The sequence below is a fragment of the Aythya ferina genome (assembly GCF_964211825.1).
Source record: "Aythya ferina genome assembly, chromosome: 3".
NCBI classification, from domain to species: Eukaryota; Metazoa; Chordata; class Aves; order Anseriformes; family Anatidae; genus Aythya; species Aythya ferina.
The window spans coordinates 1581034-1600854 of record NC_140298.1 but is presented as its reverse complement, the minus strand read 5'-3'; the positions used below and the strand labels follow the sequence as shown (position 1 = coordinate 1600854).

General features: G+C 39.5%; 1 protein-coding gene and 1 long non-coding RNA gene across 2 annotated transcripts in view; one reads left to right on the top strand and one right to left on the bottom strand.

The window, feature by feature from the left end:
• Positions 1–3089: 3089 nt before the first annotated feature.
• Positions 3090–16454, bottom strand: ERLEC1 (endoplasmic reticulum lectin 1). The gene is made up of 14 exons (XM_084512732.1): positions 16252–16454; positions 15946–16050; positions 15335–15415; positions 14345–14422; positions 14136–14199; positions 12174–12214; positions 9520–9743; positions 7032–7161; positions 6440–6601; positions 5265–5324; positions 4840–4964; positions 4399–4476; positions 4121–4196; positions 3090–3397 (listed from the first exon to the last, which is right to left on the bottom strand). The coding sequence occupies exons 1-14, from the start codon at positions 16393–16395 to the stop codon at positions 3326–3328; spliced, it is 1440 nt and encodes a 479-aa protein (XP_084368858.1). The 5' UTR covers positions 16396–16454; the 3' UTR covers positions 3090–3325.
• LOC311433525 overlaps positions 16419–19821 on the top strand; it is an 11740-nt gene continuing 8337 nt past the window's right edge. Inside the window, exon 1 of the long non-coding RNA XR_014690806.1 lies at positions 16419–16508. This is a non-coding gene — a long non-coding RNA (uncharacterized lncRNA). The remainder of the gene's footprint in view (positions 16509–19821) is intronic.

Sequence of the window (19821 nt, the reverse complement as noted above, 5' to 3'; positions counted from 1 at the left end):
CTTTTCATCTTTGTTATCCAATCATGTACTTTGCTGACAAAGCTAGTCTTTTATTTCTACAATAAATCATCGTAAATTTGGTATTGCCTCATGTACCATTTCGTTGTTCGGTATCCAAAGAAGTCTTTGTCATGTAGCATAGACCACTAAGGACAGAGACAGAGGCTTGGATTTCATCACTTTTGTGCCTGTGGGTATGTTGGACACAGGGTAGGTACACTGTTGAGCGCATTGGTTCCTGTGCATGGGGAAGCAGAGGCTGAGGAATATGGAGAACTGGGTGCGTGCTTTAGGTGATGGTGTGATTTGCTCCTAGAGCAGCAGAATTCTTATTGGCTTTAGTGCCACGCTGAGGTGCTACAGCTACTTCATCAAAGAGGTTGCACTTCCCCGTTGTGCTGGGGACTTCTTTGCCATGTGGGGAATCAGAATTCTTTAAATTCTGCAGAGTACCTATCCTTACCTTTTCTTCTAGTTTATCCCAGAACAAATGGATGTGCTGGAAGGTTTAGTATCTTGTGGTTTCTCTTCCCGTAATGTGACCTAGCCCAATACATGCTGATAAAGTTTGACACCATCCCCACAAATGCTGCCTGTATGTATTCTGCAATGAGACACAGCTACCACATACAGCCTGGGGCTTGAGCACTCAGAGCTTAAGAGCATGGCACCGCGTTAAGATGTGTCTGTACTAGCTTTCCTAAGACAAGCTAAGTAGATATGGGGCAATTTCAACCTCAAAACAGACTTGTGCAAGCCATTATTACAAACACTTCTGCCTACTGTTGCAGCCTTATTAAGATTCAACCAGCCCCTTGTAAAGACAGATTAGGGAATTTAGGGCTAAATGTTTTTATTTGTTTGTTTGCTTTTTGACTCTGTGTTGACTTGGGGATGCATCTTTGCTGCTGCATACCTGAGGTAGTGTTACCCATGGCAGTCCAGAAATGGAGCTAAGGCTGCTAAGGGGTAACACCTGCAGAAGGAAGAGCTACTAATCTGAAGATGGATAGGTGGGGAGCCTTTCCTAAAGTCGCTGTTTCTGTAGCTGCACCTACTATCCCAGCAGTTTAAAGATAGTTTGGTTGTAGCTACTCAAGCTGCAGTTACACCCCCAGCATCCATGCAGATAGAGTGAGGGAAGGTGCTGCAGGAGCCTGCAGATCTTTCCTAGCTGTGCTTTCTGAGGAACCATGTTCTTGACCAAGGCTTACTGCTCACTGGCAGATACAAGCAACTTGTTGCACAGTGTGGTGAAAGCTTTTGGTGCAGCTTTGTAACGTCCATTGCTACCTGCTTAATGAGATGGGCCCAGATGACTTATTAAGGCAAGTAAAATACTTAAAGGAAACTAAGTTAAATATCTAAAGTTAGAACACTTCCTTATGGCTTCTCTTTTCTAAAAGCTAATAGCTTGGATCAAGATTGAAATTTAAGGAAGCTTTTCCTCACTTATTTAATGGTTTCCAAGATTAGGGAAAAATAATGATAAAAAAATATCTGGGTGGAAGAATCTCTTCCATCACAGTGACAAGCCATGAGAAATAAGAATATGATCAGGAAGAAAGACTTTGAATTTAAATGCCATATCATCCTGTTGATGCTTTGTTCTGTTCTACTACGTAAGAGAGATTAAAATTAGTTTTTACATTGCAACAGTCTAGCAGCTTTATTTGATATTCTGGGTAGTTCTGAACTAGTCATATGCCAAATGGTTGGTGGATTTCCGTTTGACATTGGTCATAAAACTCCTGCACCTTGCACAACAACTCTAGAAAAGAGGAAACCCATAGCTGGCTTACAAGTAATACTGATCAAAACACTGAAAATGCACAATTGCAATTTCAGTGTTTTGAATACACTGAAATATTGCCCAGCTTTTGCCCATTCCAGCACATGCATCATCACAGACCTTGCAAAATGCTCCCGAGCTCATTATGGTGGAACTTAACTCAAGAGAAAGTTTTTGAAAGCATTGAGTTAGATCTTGCCCATTTGCAAACTGATCTTCCTCGTCAGCACAGCACCTACACTGGCAGTTTTAATGCAGGACAGTGATCACAGACCAACCCTCTTCATACTAAACATGCAAGATGACTTGTATGTATGTATCTTTAGTATGAAGAGGGTTGGTCTGTGATCACACAAAACAAATGACTGAAGTACCACCTAGAAAAAGCACTAAAGGAACTTTCTGCCAGCCCTACAGTGTTCTCCCTAGGAAGGAACTCCTTGAAAGCATGTTGGCTCCAAACGTGTGATTCTCATTTTTTTCTTACCTATTTAAAAACAACTGTTTTAGAAGTATAATGGAAATCTTCAGATACTGCTGAGTAATATTTCAATTATCTGGTCCTCCCACTTTGAGGAGTATGTATTGCCTGCAGACTAAAACTTCATGCAACTGTATCAAAAATCTTACTTGCAAGGTAGACATGTTACCAGGAAATGGCCCTCCATGCCACTGTTTGCCATTATGAGGGCAAGTGGATGTACTGAGTTGTCACCAAAAAAAAACATAACTCAGACCCGCATGAAACACAGCTGAATACAGGTAAGTGGGAGGCAGGGTTCCTAGCTAATATTGACAACTCTGCCCCACAAGAAAGATGTTGATTTTTTATCACTGGTATTAAACTTTAGCTTCCTCAAGCAAAACAGCAATTCTGACTCACGTCAGGAGGAATGTTCAGCAAAATAAATATATTGCAATGAACGTTAGGGAGTTAGTACCTATTTAAAAACAAAACAAAAAACAAAAGACAGGTCTTGGAGAGCAGCCCAGGCTGAGAGAAGAAGTAACAGCTGAATGGGTACAAGATAAGTTAAGAAAAGACTGTGATATTAATACAGTTCCAAGCAGTCAAACTGAGGCAATTTGTGTTTGGACAAATTAAGTAATTGCATTAGAACAATTACTTTTGTTCTAGTGGCTGCTGAAGGCTCCTGAGCAAGAAGTATTGCTTTCCCTTTTCCCTTCTGTTGGCAGTTGAGTTTCGCACATGAAGCTGGACCTTGTCTGTTTTGCCTTTTTTAAGTCGATAATTTTTACCTCGATGATCGTTGCAGAATACCTCATACACAAGTCATACAGGAAGTGCAAGACAAAATTTTAATCATTAAAAGTTTATCGATAACCTCTTATATACACATAGTTATACACAAAGTGGTTCATGAGTCCCTCATCTTAGAGAATTCTGCTGGTGAGGTTGGTTGGCTGAAAACTTCTCTCTGTCTTGGTCATCTCACGGATATGATGTTAATGTGGAAAAAGCCAGTTGGGTTGTTGATGGGTATGGCTTCCTTCATGGACTTATATTGTTCTTTAGCTGGGCACTGAAAGGAGCCCGTGTTCATCAGCTGTATCCAAAATTTTACAGATGACTGGAGACTCCACCTTGAACATAGAGACCAAAATATTAACAACTACAAAATCATTAATAAACTCTTACAGTAAACTGCAACGGAGATCACAAGATTATTTACAATAGCATGCAAGAGGCTTGAGCATCACTTTGTAAAACTTGGTATATGCTTTTTACTTTTGTGTATGATATCTATGGTATATTAACAATGTAATTATTAATAATAAATCCTTATTTCCCTAGGCAAATGCAATTGAACAGAAAGCAATACTTGTTCAGCAGTTGTGTGTTTGGGCTAAGGTACGTTACAAGAATCTTTCTTTTGTGAAGAGTCAGTGGAAGGAAGGGACTATTTTAAACTTGAGGAAATGGATGGGAGATGTCATAGATGTAAGGTGCACAGAGGTGACTAGACAGAGCAGCAGCTCACTAAGGTTAGTAAGAACACTTAAAAGATGTTAGTATTCTTCAGTGCATTTTAAAAATCCTGCTGTAGCTTTCTCTATGGTCTCCTGTCTGTGTTCCCCTGTCTGGGGTAGACTTGCATTGCTAGCCCTGCCTGAGATGGTAAGTGTAAAACCTTTCACTTCAGTAGCAAAATCTCTTTATCAAATTAAAAAAAATAATACTTGTACTCTATGACTAATGCAAGCAACCACACTACACACACTTTCCATAAAGTGGAACGTGGACTTTGAGACATCCTCCACGAAGTGACACCTGATCTTATGAAATTCAAGTATGTGTTTACATACCCCAAGGATGTATTGGCAAGAATGAGGCTCTAACATATATATGGTTACAGCATGAGGTGAATCAGACTCTTTACATCTGAAAGAGAAATTTTGCAATGTTTAGCATGTAGTAAGCACAAAAATGAAATACATATTTCCTTACTATCTATATAATTTTTACTAAGTCCAGCTAATGGACATAGCTTTCTGAGCTTCATGAAAGACAAAGAGAGGCTTTCCCCTCTGGCATAGGAAGCAGAAACACAATACATCAGTTTACTAAAAAAAAGTTAACTTACTTCAATTTCACAGTCACCTGCCTTGGCTTCTCGGTTAAGTCGCAAACATCTCCATTTCCATAGAAATGAGACACCATCCTGCCCAGAAGTTTGGAATGAAGAAGTTTGGAAATAGTGAACAGAATTCTTAAGCACAGAGCTAACTTATGTAATAGCATATCTTGTCATTCCTCAAATATTTAACTCCAATATACAAAACAAACAAGGAAAATGCTGTAAATCAGTTATTACAGAAACAAATAATTGTTTAGTAAAGTCTTTTCCTCTGCATCATACCCAAAATCTTGCATGTTGCCTAGGGGAAAAATCCATACAACCTCCTCAAAACAGTTTATTATGTAACTGAATATTCATACATAGCAGAACTGGGCCCTGGCACTTGTCTTTCTCTATCACAAGTATGAGACTAACTCAGGAACTCATAAGCAGAGATAACCATACCTAACCGTCTGTGTGCCATCTTCTTTAAGATAGTAGGTTCTGGCAGCATTCTTTTTGGACCATTCAATGTGTTCCTCCTTGTTCCAGGTACCCACAACCACAGAAGTCTTGCCACTTTCCTTGTCCTAAAAGGAAGAAAGGCTGAGCTGATAATTGTGTTTTAATGACAGAATAACATTTCCTCAAAAACCCACATAAGTTCAGCTTTGATTATTCTTGTGCTCTATCTGACATGGTACCTACATTCCCCTGTGTAAACTCTTGAGCAGCACACTGAGGATTTATTTTCTGAAATGCATCTTCTTAAGCCCAAGATGTAGATTAGCCAAGAAAATGCTGCTTTTCAAGCCAAACACAGATTCTTTAACCTCCCCACTGCCAGCCACAGCCAGCGTTTGGCAGAACATAAAACTACTTAAACGTACCTCATGATACTGATGAACATATTTGCCATAGCAGAATTCATACTTCCACCAACCAACGCCCTAGGGACAGGTAGAATCTTAGCATTAAAATGAAACAAAATCCCCAAAACAACCACTCCCATTTCCCTCCTGACCCTAAATAACTGATTATTTTAGCTGTAAAACTCCAACTTTTATTCAGATATGCTGATTTGTGATTTGCTTTGAGAGGGAATCTCTCATTAGACTAATTGGCATAGGCAAGGGATGGAATAGATGACTTTAAGCAAAGAGGACCTTGTTGTTATGTCAACTCGTAGAAGAGCCATATAAGGACTAAGTTCTTTAAACTACTTGTATCTCCTCTATTCATCTTTTTAAGAAATATTTTACTCTTTTAAAGACAGTGAAAAGTGAAAACTTCAGATGCCTCTTCGCTGCTGGCTCATCTTTCAGTAAGCTGTATCTTTTTTTTTTTTCCTTTCTCACTACCAAGACTAACACTGAACAATTCTCATGATCTACTTTCATTTTTCACTGTCCAACTAAGTTTATTTTCAACAGAAAAAATAAAGATACCTTTCTAGCATAGACCTAGGTATATAAGCCCTCCCTCTATTAACAAAAGCCAATTATTATGCGCATAAGAATGCTGTTAAAACATTAATATGACATGGCTCGTGTAATAAATGTACCAGTGTTTTATTCATATAATAGAAGCGTACTATTGCTTCAACTTTGCATTTTACCCAGCACAGACAAGGAAAAGTCATTTAATGAGGACCTATTTAAATATTTGAAAGTCAGGGGAAATATCATTCAGGAACATTAAGCTCCAACTCCCTACCCTCCAGACCTGAGTTAAGATTATAGATTTACGCCCAAACTAATATGCCTATGGAAGCATATAAAGAGTATCCAAGGCAAAGACTGGACAAAAGTAGGTCTTGAATACAGATCAAAAGAATATTTTCAGTTAAGGTTGAGCTAGTTACTAGTAATTCCTCTTTTTTTTTTTTTTTTTTTTTTAAACCAGAAAGTACCTCTTTTGTTATGAGGAAACAAAGTAGTCCCGCTTTTGGCTGAAATACTAACTTCAACTGTCAGCATTCATGGAAAAAATGAAAAACCCACCACCATATTGTACATGCAATTAAGGAGCTGCTATTTGATTGTATGCAGTCTTAATTTCTTACCCCATGGAAACAGTAAGAACCACTAAGAAACTCCTTTATAAGTTGGTCATCAGTCAATTTGGAGATGTGGGTTGTTCCCACAGTTAATAGTTGATGGCTGCCGACAGCAACAGGCTTATGAATGGAAGAAAATTTCTCTTCTTTTGTTGAATGCATTTCTTCCTGAAATTAAAGTATACAAAAATATATTAATTATATTTCATATGCCCCTTTCAAAATCTTATAAACTATAGGAAGTTACTTAATACTAAATGAGGCAGGCTGTGCAAAGAAGTATGAAAGCATGCAGTCACCACTTTCACTGTGCCTTAGACACAGCTAAACAAAAGACTGAGTCAGAAACTTAGCAACTTTCCAAACTGTAGGCTAAGAAGGCTACAGAAGTTTTCTACTGGTAGCCCAAATGTAATTGATATGTTTTCTTTCCAAACAAAGTAAGTTACATGCAATTTCAACAAACTTAAAGACCATCTGAAAGACTGACGTGGTCTTACAAAGTTGGGTAAACGCACGTATTCCACTGAACTGCAAGTTATATGTACTGTAACACGGAAAACAAGTACTTTTCTATTTCAAATTAAAGAAATTCTACCTCCTTAACCCTTCTGAAAGGCATCTTCATCATTTCTTGCTGTTTTTCCAGCTGTTCCAGATTATGAGGTTTAAGTGGGGATCCTGGCAGGGACTGGCAAAAAATGTCATTCACAGGGGAAGCCCTGAACCTGTGCAAACAAGTTATGGATATATCACTTATCATGCTTTAAAGACAAGACATACTTTTTGATTACTAAAAATTTTTTGACTGAGTTTAGCTTGAGCTATCTTACTTGCAAGAGCACCATCTCATTCAAAGCTACAATGTCCCTGCAGCTGATGTAAATAAGCATAGCCCAGTGCAGACTCACTACCACCACTGCCAGACAGCTGGCAGCACAATCTAATCACTCTTCTTCAAAAGGAAAACAAAACAAAACAAAAACAGTTATTAAAAAGGAAACTGCATTGTACATGTACCGTGAATGTAATGTCAAGACTCCAAAAAGGCCTCTCAGAAGTTAGAAAACCTCAATGATTAAAATTGATAGATGCAGTTCCTGTATACTTAAAATAACACATTCCTGTACTGTGATGTGTTTGGCTTTTCCCACTGCACATATATCATTATTCCTCTATCACTCTCTTCATTAGTTATGTCTGCAAAAAGCAAATGAAGGCCTCATTAAAACACCAAATAAACTTTAACAGATTATTAAGGCAAATATCAAACTGAAAATCGTACTGACAAATGATGTATTTGTACAGTTTTTGTTTCTCATCTCATTGAAAAGGTGCTCTTTAGAGAAAGCTTGTTTACAAAACAAACATGCAGGCACTGCTTCAGAAGCAAGGTGGCATTCTGTCATGTCCTCCTTTGAAAAGTCTGTAAGACACAGCAGTAGCTCTATGACAATTGTCCCTGTAGTTGAAAGAATCTAAACACATTTCCTAAATAGTCACTACACTCCAGATTAAATAAGTTCCGTACCAAAGAAGCCTGTTTTCATCTGAATTTTATTTAAAAAGCATAACGCTGACAGTTACAGTAATCTTACTACTCAATCTTCCTTCCTGACCCCCATTTCAACCAATTTAAAAGAAAAAAAAGTCAAACTGTAACCAAATAAGAATGCCAACTAGAACTAATGGATGTGCTTTTGCTAAGTTAATGCAACTGCATTTTTGGGTAAGCTACTAAAGGGACGGTGTGTGAAGTACTGCTAAGTGCTGTTTCAGGGAACACAACAGGAAAAGTGCACTTAAAATGATGTTGGTTTGTCTGTTCTTACCTCTGCTGACGCTGAGCAGCATTTCGAGCTGACCATCTCTACCCATCTTTATTTACTAAGATGTAAGCGTGAGAATAAAAATCTTGTATGTTTATTTTTTAAGTATTTATTGCCAGTGGCCAGAAAGTCTTCCATGCTTTCAGTTTGGGAGGGAATAGTGGCTCAAAGTTTCATTCTTATCACGTGAAAAAAACAATTTGCCTTGCACTTTCTATTCTTCTGCTGATACAGAGGTTTATAAGACACATAACACATAGCATACAAACAACAGATAAGCACAACAGATAATACTGTGTTATCTGTTGCACTTAACAGATCCAACCACCTGATAAAATTGCTAATTGGGACTAAATATATAATACTTCATATATATAACACATCACTTATTTACCCTAAATGGGAAGCATGTATAAAATGCACAGTCAAGGATTTTATCCTTTAGACTTTGTTGCCTATTTCAGAACAGCAATTAAATACTTGCTTGTTCTGATGTCCGTGTGTATGGGAAATAGAACTCCTGTCAATTATTTTCCCCTTTCATTTTTACGTCATGTACATAGCAATTCTACTTACAACCTTTGAAAGGTCAAAGCTATTAAAACTACAGATATCCTCTAGATGCATGTTACAATTCAGAGAGGGGAGAAAAAAAGAATCCTAAACTTGATTTTTGGACAAATAAACCTGCAACTGTGAACTCTTCAGATGAAAATGACATACAGCTAGTGGTAAGGCAGTAAACCAAGGCAAGGACAAATAAAAGCTTCCTAAGTTTTGAGTACTGCTAAGATAAATGTTAGTAAGGTTATGGCTGAAGACCATACTTTTGTTTTTTGAAATTAAATAGAGTAGTTGAAGTCTATACAAACATGAATGGTGCATGCCATTTGCAGTATCTAAATGTCTCTCTTCTAAGAGAAGAGACTGAGTGTTTTTAGTCTGCCCACAGCCTTCAGGGCCTGGTTTGCATTCCTCTGGAATGACAGAGCCAGAAGCTTACCAGTTGGAAATAAAATACTTCCCATCTGCTTCTCATACAGGATCAACCAGCAGAGACTTACAAAATGCAAATACTGTGCAACTTAAGATGAAAACTCTTTAAGACTATGCAAAACTGCATTTGCCAAAATAAGTACATGAGTATCACAGTTCTGTACCAGAAACCACAGCTGAATATAAGACTTATATAAGCACATGCACAGAAGCTAATGAAAATTTGGAGCGATAATGTTAGCCAAAATTTGGGTACCATACCTATATTTAGGATGGTTGCATAACAGAGGTGTCAATATAACCACTTCATATTCACAAGTCGTAACTTCTGCTACTGAAAGAATCTCATGCTTAGCTTCTGGATGACAGATGTACATCACTGTACTTGATCTGGGTAGGTTTTGTCTCAAGCTACAAGGTGTGCCGTTTCCCATTTCTACAGGATAGTACGGGGTCATCTGCCCTTCTATATTTTTTGTAGGTATCTAGGTGAAAGAAAGTAAAAGTTAAGGATCACAGTAAAACTCCTTTGACTCTTATGAAACAGAAAACACTATAGCATTGTGCAGAGCCAGCACTACTGGATTGAAACCAGCCCCTGTGTACTGACTCGGTGTTGCTGCAACATCCAAACACATTCTGGTTTATTATCTCCAGCTCAGCACTGCACAGATGCACCAAGCCACGTGAGGTCTGACTAGAAACACAACTGCAAAAGCAGCTGGTTTCTCTGCACAGGTTGCTTGATGGTGCAGTTCTAAGAAAGCCCGCCAGCTGGGTGCAATGTTTTGAAAGAGCACCAAGCCAGCTGTGTTCATCCTGTAATCTAGGAGCCAAGGAGCTGTGAGTAGCTCTGCCAGGCTCAGTTCAGGTCTGGCCAGGCATGTTACCTTCAGTTCAGTGTCAGACCATGAATAATCCCCAATGGCCCCTTGCAAAGTCATCCAGGCATCTGCCCTTATCATACCCAGCCCGGGTGTCTCCTTGTACAGAGTATCTCACACCATCTGGTATCGCAGCTAACAGAAAGTTAACAATATATACTAAGTAAATCATGCTTCATAAAATTTGAAATGGTGGTGTAAAATACATTACTTCAAAATGCATTTTGAAGTAAAGGTACTTTACAAAGCCCAAATAAAAACTTTAAACCTACTTTCCTTCATTTTCTACACCCTAGGTAAATTCTCTTCAGACTTGTTCCTTCATGTTTTGTCCAACTTTCCTTTCAGGAAACTAATTCCCCAAACTGCTACAAGTCCCTCTTCTGGCTCCTATCTTCAAAGCAGCTAACGTTCCTGGGTACCAAAAGGTCTGTTTGTGCAAAAGCCATGTTGGAACGCACAAACAAGACCACTTTCGATCTGTTGTTGCTTGAGCTAGTAAATTTTTTCAGTCAGGCTTGGGGTTAAAAGGTGGTGGTGCCTTCTGTGCTCAAGCCAAAACCCAGGGGAGCTGGGACCCTCGTACCTCTCACCTACTGCAGAGTTCTCAAACCAAGCTACCCTGTCACACAGGCCATGGACTCTTTTTTTTTTTTTCCTGACAACTGTTCCATCATGAATGAAGTGATGAGACATTTGTGAGTTACAAGAATGAATGTGGCAGTAGCGTAATTGCTTGGGTACTCCTTAGCTTCCAGTCACATATCTACTCTATATCCAAATATTCAGTGGTCAAAGGTGGCAAGCAAAGATATATTCCATTGGCTCACAAAAGGGGTACCAATATCTTTCCTTCCTATTTTCCTGAAGGAAAGAACTTACTCTTCCTTAAATATTGAAAAATTACACCTAGGCATTTCATTACTTACTCAAGAAACCTAACTGGAGAGAGCTGCTGTTTGTATGCAAATCCTATTGAGCGGTCTGTCAGTTAAAATAAATCTCTAGCCTCAGCAGGTTTTTGGTTACTTTAAGCAGCACCCACCCAGCTGTGTTATGTATCCTTTCCCTTTCCTGACTACAGATTCCAATCAAGTTGCAAACCTAAATTATTTGTCAACTGAAATCAAGTCAGCGTACATATATCATAAATATTAGTTAAAAAAAAAAAAAAAAAAAAAAAGTCTGCAGAAATATTTAGCAACTTCTGAAGTAATAAATAAAAATTATTCAATTTCCAAGAGCCACAGCCATCAGAACAGGCACATTCTGACTTGAGTCTGCTTCCCTAACTACCTGCAAAATGCTGATCAGGCATGTCTATCTTCTGAGATCCACTGCATGAGAGATATCACTCTGCTATTTAGATCAGTATTACAAAGAACATGCAGATGAAAGTTTGACTTCAGAATTAAAATAATGGTAACTGGAAATAAGATAGGTGCATGTTTATCTGCAGGCCAAATTTGCTATTGCTAATCCCAAACACTAGCGTGCTTCAGGTATTTACACTGTTTTGCTACCAAGTCAGTAACTCAGAATTGCGCTTTGGGACCTTAATAATAGAAAAGTTCTCTAATGGAAAACAGAAGCACAGAGTTTTACAGTATGGGTCATCAAGTCAGGTGAGAAATCTTTGGATTTGGTGCTGTACAGTTCTGTTAAGCATTTCTAACCCAAAGTTTATGAAACAGAATAGGGATTTCTGATGCAGCTAGAAAAATAACTGTTGCTAGAACTTAATGCGACTTTGTGGATATCTGTATTGTTTTCATAGAGAAAGAATACATAGTTTATATCTCATATAAGTTTAAGATTGGCATAACTTTAAATAAACAGGAGGGTAAGAAATCTACTAACTAGACTAAGTAAGCTTTTAGCGGTGTATCTAATAATCTAAAGTGAAAAGAGTGCTGCTTGGGAACAGTTTAATTTTTTGATATTCATTTTGTTAGGGAACTTATAATCTCATCATATAGAAATTGCCTCCACTGTTGACAGCAAAAGTTAAAATAGATGTTTTTCACTTGCCTCTTTTGCACTTTCTTTTGGATTTTCCTTCTCTTCTTGATCTAGGGAATAATTAAGAATGAGGTAAGCATAAAGTCTGTGAACTCGAAATAAAGTGAAATTATACACAGAGAAGTTTGTTTTGTGTATTTGCTTGTACTTTGTGTATAAGCTGTCAAGAGTCAATTTTAACAACTTGCAGGTGCAAAAGAGGAAAGAAAGGAAATAAACGGTGATCTGGGGTCCAGAGCAAACAGAACAAAATATGAGTAAGCATCATCTTAATACAATTTTGAGTTTATGTGACAGGTCAAATCCAGCTCTAGCACCACAGGAATACCATGGAGGCCAGAATAACAAGCCACTGTTGCTGTTCTTCTAGGGATAGCTGACTATTCTCTTCAAAGTGAGTGAATTACAGACTGAGACAGTACACAGCAAGGACTTCAGCCCACCCATCAGCCGGCTTCAGAGGGTGCACTAGGCGTAAGATGAAGCTAGGCCAGACTGCACACTATGCTCATGATCATGAGAGCAAGCATCATAACAGAGTAGGGGTTACAAGTCGTCACAGGTTAAAGCTGTCTTTAGCGTTCTGAATTGTTTCAGGAGACGGTCTGGACTCCATTCAGAATTAGATGAGCAAAAGGCAACTCTACTTTGCTGTCACCCATTCAGCTATTCCAAGTTTACTGTATCACACTTGTGGATTTAGCTCACAATGGTTTGAAACACCATCTATTTCCATCTATTTCTTTTTTTTTAATTTTTTTTTTTAAGAGAAGTAGTGTGAATTGCTGTAGAGGAAACATAGAATAAAATCTGCCATTGAAGCAGAGAGCACAGAGAGTGAACATACTAAAAGACTGATAACTTGACAAAGTTATCATCACATGCAACTTCTCAGAATAATAGCCCACAACAATTCATATACATCACGTACAGCAGCTTTTAGGGAGAAATAGGCATCTCTGCACAGGATTAATGACAACACAAGCAAACACCCTAACTTACTAATAAGAGGAGCCAAACAATGCAGTTTCTGAGTCAAGTTTCTTTTTAGGACTAAGATATCTAACTGAAGGTTGTGAACAGGAATTCAGAGAAATAAGGTTAATAGCTCTAAATCCTCTTCAAGATCAAGGCACTCAAGTGAATCACATTTAGGAGGAAAAATGGTGGTGCCTTTTATGTACTAGCCTAGAATTAAAAAAAAAAAACAGGTAAATTACTGTTTTCTACTGTTTCCATCAATTCTGATGAATGAACACAGTCTGTGGATTTTGAGAGTTCTCTGAACCAATATACTGCCTACATAAGGGAAGCAGGTAACAGCAGGTGTGAACACAAAACTTCCAGTATCTACAAAAATTTATGTGGAAAAATGCAAGTATTCAGAAAATTATTCAGTTTGAATCTGGGGCTCAGCTACCTAATTTCCACTGAAGTCACACTTTTTGCACTTCAGTATTTCTGAAGGTCTGTGCCAGAAACCCTAAAAAACATTCTGCAACAATTCCAAGGATCAAATCTACCTGCAAAGACTATAGATGTGTGGGTTTGCATACCACATTCTACTACAAAATAGCAGAGCCCAAGATGTGCTACACACTTTGGCTGCTGTTTCCATCTTGAAACACACTCCTCCCCACCCAAAAAAAAAAAAAAAAAAGAGTGGCAGTAGATTACATTATCGAACAGACTCATCTGGCATATATTGCTTCAATATTGCTACTATGCTTTTTTTTTCCCTGATCCTAATTAATCATTGTAAATTAATCTAATTAACTAAACATCACAGTGAAACTGACAGGATGAATAAATGTAAAGTGCTGAAAGAAATTACTTTAAAACTACATTTTGTAAAACATTAACGAACAGAGTTGTACTCTTCTATTGGGAACTGGTTTTCTACAGCATATTTCTTCAAAGAGTAATGGTTAAAACCAAAAGAACGCATTAGCAAAATAATGTAAGACAAACCTGGTTCTGATAATGGGTTCTTCATCATCATATTCCCAAGATAGTATTCTTGGATGTTTATTTTCTACAATCAAAAGAGGTTAAAAAAAAATCTGTTACTATTTTCCCATACTTTTTCAAGCACGCAGGTTTTCAACTCTTCTAGAGGAGTTATGCACACACATGCCACTGAAAATGCGGCTGAGACTTTCAAATTGCAAGAAACCTACCTGTCCTGTCTCCTTCTCCTCATGGTATTGACGGATGTGTTTTCCGTGGCAGACCTCGTAAGTCCAATAAGACTCAATCTTAAAAATAATAACAATTTTCTGTTTAGATAAATTACCCCCGAAAACATCTCCCCCCTGATTTTTGGCTTTTACAGCAAATGCAGCCAAAGCAAGTGGATAAAAGCACCTTCAAAAACAATAGCACAGTGAATGGTCTCAGTGTTCCCTCAGTGTTTTGATGAGATTCCAAATAAACACAACAGGCAAGCTTTCTTAACTTTTACACAGATAAATAATAATAATAATAAAAAATAATAATAATAATAGATATGCAGACTGAATTTAGTCTAAAACCACTGGGACTAAGCTGAAGTGACTGAGCACTGACTGTTTTTGGCAACTGCTGTAGATACAGGCTGTTTACTAATGGGGCTTGACCCACTCTCTCTTCCTCAAGAACTTGCATAAGACCTTGAGTAGGTATAACATTTGTGTAGGTATTATTATAACATTGTGTAGGTATAACGTTTGGTCATTTTTGCTCTCTCGGTTTCTCAGTACCAGCTTGTTTGCTATTTGGTTTGTTTTTGTAAGGCACGAGCCTTGGAATTGTGATGACAGCTGATGAAAAATGGAAAAACTTCCAGGGTATCTAGAAGTATGTTTGTTCTCGTGTTCTAACAATTTCTGAGAAATGCTGCTCATTAGACTGCCACATATTACAGCTTGACTCCTGGAAGTAAGCATTTAAAATCCACATTTTTAAATTGGTATCATAACAACCCAGTTTATTTGCATACTGAGATCTTCTACTGTATGGAATTTTATCAGTAATATAGATTAAATCAAAGTTACAGAAAACTTATTTTGGTCTGAATTAGTACATAAAGTTTGAGATATATTTATCCAGGTTATTACGCTAAGTCTTAAAATGGACTGAATGAAAATCTTTTGATTAGCATGCAAATTACCAACGCAGAAGTGACATACTCTATAAGAACAGCTACTTTGCTTAAAAAGAGGTTCCAACAATTCTCCTGGAGTAGGACCTTTGTAGTCCTTTTCTTCTTCCTACAAAGGAAGGATATTTCATTACATTAAAATTGGAAGAAGTTTGGTTAGTTAATATTCATCTATTAGTTTTTCAAAAGAAGTCTTACTGCAGAATTAAAAGATACAAGAGCTCATTAACTCTGGCCCTGAAGGAGCTGTGTTGTGATCAGAGAAGGTAATTTAGTTAGACAATAAGGGACAAGTAGAAGTCACGAAACAGTCAAAGCAGAAGAGTTCTGTGGCTTTAAAAAACACACACGTTGCACAAGAGTAGCAGCTCCCAGCTTACTCTGTCACCAATGGCAGCTTGGGTTACGAATAGGAAAACAGCATCAACAATCCTTTTGTGGAAGTCTACTTCTTCATATTTTTTACTCTATAAACGTGCATGCTATTGAAGAGGTAAAGTTCTTCACCCGGAAAGGTTTGTCACCTGAGGTGAAGTCCTTGTTACTTTCCATCACATAAGGATGGGGGCTTTATCAAGACAGATGCTGCCAAGACTTGCCTACAGTTTATGATCACAAACAAGACACGGCTGAACTTACCTCATTGCCGCTGGCTATCAGTGGAAGGATGCATTTGTATTTCTCTTTATCCACGGTGGTCATGATGATGTAGTTATCCTCTTTGTACAGGACACCAGTTGTAGGCTTAAAACAAACAAACACACACACAAATAACCCGTGAACCAGTCAGGCTTTTAAAGCGCTCCCAGTCGGTGAGCAGCACGGCTGACCGGGGAGGGGACCCGGGACACCCCGGGAGGCAGAGGAGGGGCTGGGGGCTCCCAGGGGGGCTCTGCTCGCCCCTCGCCCCCCCCGCAGCCCGTCCCGCCCCCTCAGCGCACCCACCAGGCTGAACTCGGTGCCGGGCCAGTTCACCCTGAAGGGCACGTCGTCGCTCAGGTGCGGGAGGGCGCGGCCGCCCCCCGCCGCCACCGCCACCGCTGCCGCCAGGAGGCCGCAGAGCAGCGCCCGGGGCCGGCAGCCCCTCATGGCCGCCCGGCGGCTCGAGGGGACCGCGGGCAGCCACAGGGCCCCGCCGCCACGTCTGCTTCCGCCGGCTGCGGGGCGGGGCGGCCCCGCACCAACATCCGGGGCGGGCGGCGGTAAGTGCCGAGGCTGGGCCCGGGGCTGGGGCTGGGGGGCTCCTTCTCCTGCTGTTACCTGACGGGGAGGTGCCAGGAGCTGTGGCTGGCTCGCTCTCACCCCGCTGTGCCGTGGGGCTGTGGCGAAGCCCTGGCTTCTGCCACTCCGCGCTGCTGTGCGCTGGTGCGCAGCCAGCTGCAAAAAGCTGAGGTTTCAGGGGGTGCCGCGGTTAATCCGGGTGTCTCGTACTGCGGGCTGCTGGCAAAGCCTGCCTCCTTGTAGCCGTCCTGCCCGAGCAGCGGGCGCCTTGCTGGGATGAGCTGCTGCCTGCAGCGAGGCCTAACAAGGGCCCTGTCCTGGCTGTCGGGACAGCAAACCCAGCACCGCTGTGTGAGCGTGCTGCCACGGGCAGAGTGAGCCCAGAAGTTTAATATATAATCGTTTTTTTGTAAGGGGTTATAATTGGGTCAGGAATGGCTACAAGTTACTTTTCATTTAAGATTTCCATCTCCATTGCAGGGACGTGGACCAGATACACTTTATTTTCCACCTCAAGTACCTGATAGTTTCACCCACATACCCAATTTTACTATAGTAGGAATTTACTCAAGCGTTGATTCATATCCCAGAAGGTGTAAAAGCCTTCAGCATGCTCAACAAGACCCTCCTGGGCATCCAGCACAGCTTGGCGAAGCTTTTACATGGAGCAATGCGTGTGCCTTGCCAGAGCGGCATCACTGATGTTCACCCTGCCTTAACAAAGTGCACAGCGGGCTCAACTCTGTTAGGTTTTCCTGTTTGTTTGTTTGTTTGTTTTCCCAGATTTTTAGAGTAATACCAGCACAACTTCTATGGTGTAGAGTAGACCTGGAAGGCACAAAGAAATAAGGAACACAAATTTGTGTTCAAGTAAATATAAGGGGGGGGTGAGAGAGCGGTTGTGGTGGAGCTCGGCTGCCCACCCGAGTAAAACCACCACACCTTTTATCTTCAATTAAGAACAAACTGTAAGTTGAGAAATGGCTGGACTGAAATGGAGACTTGAGGAGGAGAAATGTGGGGCAATTTCCTGTCTGCTTTGCGATCGGGATGTAGTATGAGGGTAATGGGAATGTTTTGGCAGTGTATAGCGATTCTTAATAAACTCAAACTAGCAGGATGGGGGCTGAAATCTTTAATGAGAGAAGTAAACTAGTATGTGGCTGGTGCTAGGAGTGTGAAGGCAAAGGAAGGAAATGATGCCAGCAAAAATCTCAGTGGCAGTGGAGAAAGCTAACTGGATGGTGTGTGGTCAGTTCAGGTGGATTGGTTTCAGATGGTTTGTTCCAGGAATTTCTTCATGTTTGCCAGCAGCTTGATGTATGTATGTACATCCGTGTTTACACAGCAAAACAAGCTGAGTTTGTTTACACAGCTTAAATAAATGGTTTGTATGCCCTTGGTTGATTTTTGTCCTGATTAGAAGAACAATTTCCAGATGGAAATAATATAGGTAAAGTAGCTCAAATCTTTACTGAACAGCTGTCACAGGCCTAGTCAATACTTCTGAGCTTTGCTAACGTATTTTTGTTTGATTGATTAAGGCTGTATTTTTTTTTTTTTTTCCTGTTAAACATGTGCCAGAGCTGTGCTGGGAAAAGAACTCTTCTTCCAGTTTAAGTATATGTACAACAAGAGCACAATGCCAGGAGGGAAGACCTAAGCTGCAAAAGACTAGACAGATGCAGGCAAGGCTCTGAGATAAGAGAGGGCAACAACTGAATGGAAGTTCCTTGAACAAAGCCGTGGAGGAGCAAGGAAATGACCTTAGTATAAGAATCCTGAGGGAATGCGAAGTTAGAATAATTGGAGCTGTACTGTGGTTGGTAGTTAAAATGAGGGTCAAGCCATTTGCAGAAGCCTTCTAGAGAAGCCTAATTACTTGAAAATCAGTTTCTAATCTTACAAAAAACATATTCATGGATAGTGGGAAGTCAAGATACAGGGCTCTGTTGGTGATTTGCTGTCCCAGTGTCTGCCAGTGTAGACAGCCAACATCCCCTCTTCCTGTCAGCAGCTTGGCTGAACACTGGAAAATCACCTATTTATTTATTTATTTTTTAATCTTTGTTAAGCAGAACAGACATGGAGAAATAGGTCTGGTCTGATGGGGGAGCTGTAGTATTTTTTTTTCAACATTCTCAGCTCTGTAGTTTGAACAGAATCTGTATCCAGATACATACTAGAAGTAAAAGATGGGAAGGGATGCAAATCTGAGTTAATCTAGTAACCTGGTGAACTTCAGGAAACAATGATATAAAATAAAATAGTAATATAATACTGAAGGAAGATGTTGCAACCAGTTTTGTAAACGTCTTGCTTCAGCTTTAGGGGTAAGTGGTGTTCAAAAGGTGGGGTATTTTGCCTGTAAGGGATCAGTTATGCAAGGTATTTTGAACAAAAAAAAGTATGCTTTTTCCTGTGCTTTCAGCAGAATTGCCTGAAATGTTCAGACTTGTGGAAACAAGTTTAGAGGTCACTTACTGTGTGTTTGTATTACTAAGCCCTATCTAAAATCTCTATCATTTTGTCACAAATTCAGATTTAGTTTTAACAAGTAGAGGGAAAAAAGGCATGTGGTGTACAATAAGTGTGTGTTTTTTTTTTTTTTTTGTGAGTAACATCTGAAAGTATACTGGGCTTTTGTGGGTGACTGAAGCTGTGTGAAGGGTCATGGCTTAGATCCCGTAGAGGAAGATAAAGTGTGTATTTCTGGTGCTTTAATTAATTGCTTGCGTTGGGACAGTTTAAGACTTCATAATGGTAGCTAGTTCATGTATATCATTTCTCATCATTAGATCTAATATCATTTTGTAACAAGATAGAATTAAGATACACAGGGATGTCCATCCTATTATTGGATACTCTTTAAATTGAGAAAAAATGGAAATTTCTTTCTCCAACACAGTTAATAAATGTGATGCATTTTTATTGTATTGAAGTTGTATGTACAAACTGGAATGTATCATTACAGATATTATTGCAAGTTTTATGAATCTGGAAAGCAAATGAACCAACAGTGTCCTGAATATAAGTAAAGATACAAACTGTAGAGCCATACATAATCACAGTGCCCCAACACAGTGCTTAAATTTAGTTTTAAAGAGAGAATCATCGCTGATGTGTTTGGATCATTATTGAGTGTATGCAACCCCTGCCCTGTTTTAAGGAACACAGATAAGCCTTTGGGGAAATAATTAAAAAATGTGTAGAGTCAACATGCCATCTCATGTGTTTGAACTTCACTAAAGCTTGCTCCTATCTGAGGCAAGCACAAGAAAAGTGCCGTTTGGT

Excerpts from the sequence above, each read along its gene's own strand:
- ERLEC1 (XM_084512732.1), bottom strand. The coding sequence starts at position 16,395 with ATGAGGGGCTGCCGGCCCCGGGCGCTGCTCTGCGGCCTCCTGGCGGCA. Across the intron at positions 15,416-15,945 it reads TGATAGCCAGCGGCAATGAG|GAAGAAGAAAAGGACTACAA; the intron begins GTAAGTTCAGCC and ends CTTCCTTTGTAG. Across the intron at positions 4,197-4,398 it reads CAGGTGACTGTGAAATTGAA|ATGTAAAGAGTCTGATTCAC; the intron begins GTAAGTTAACTT and ends TTTCTCTTTCAG.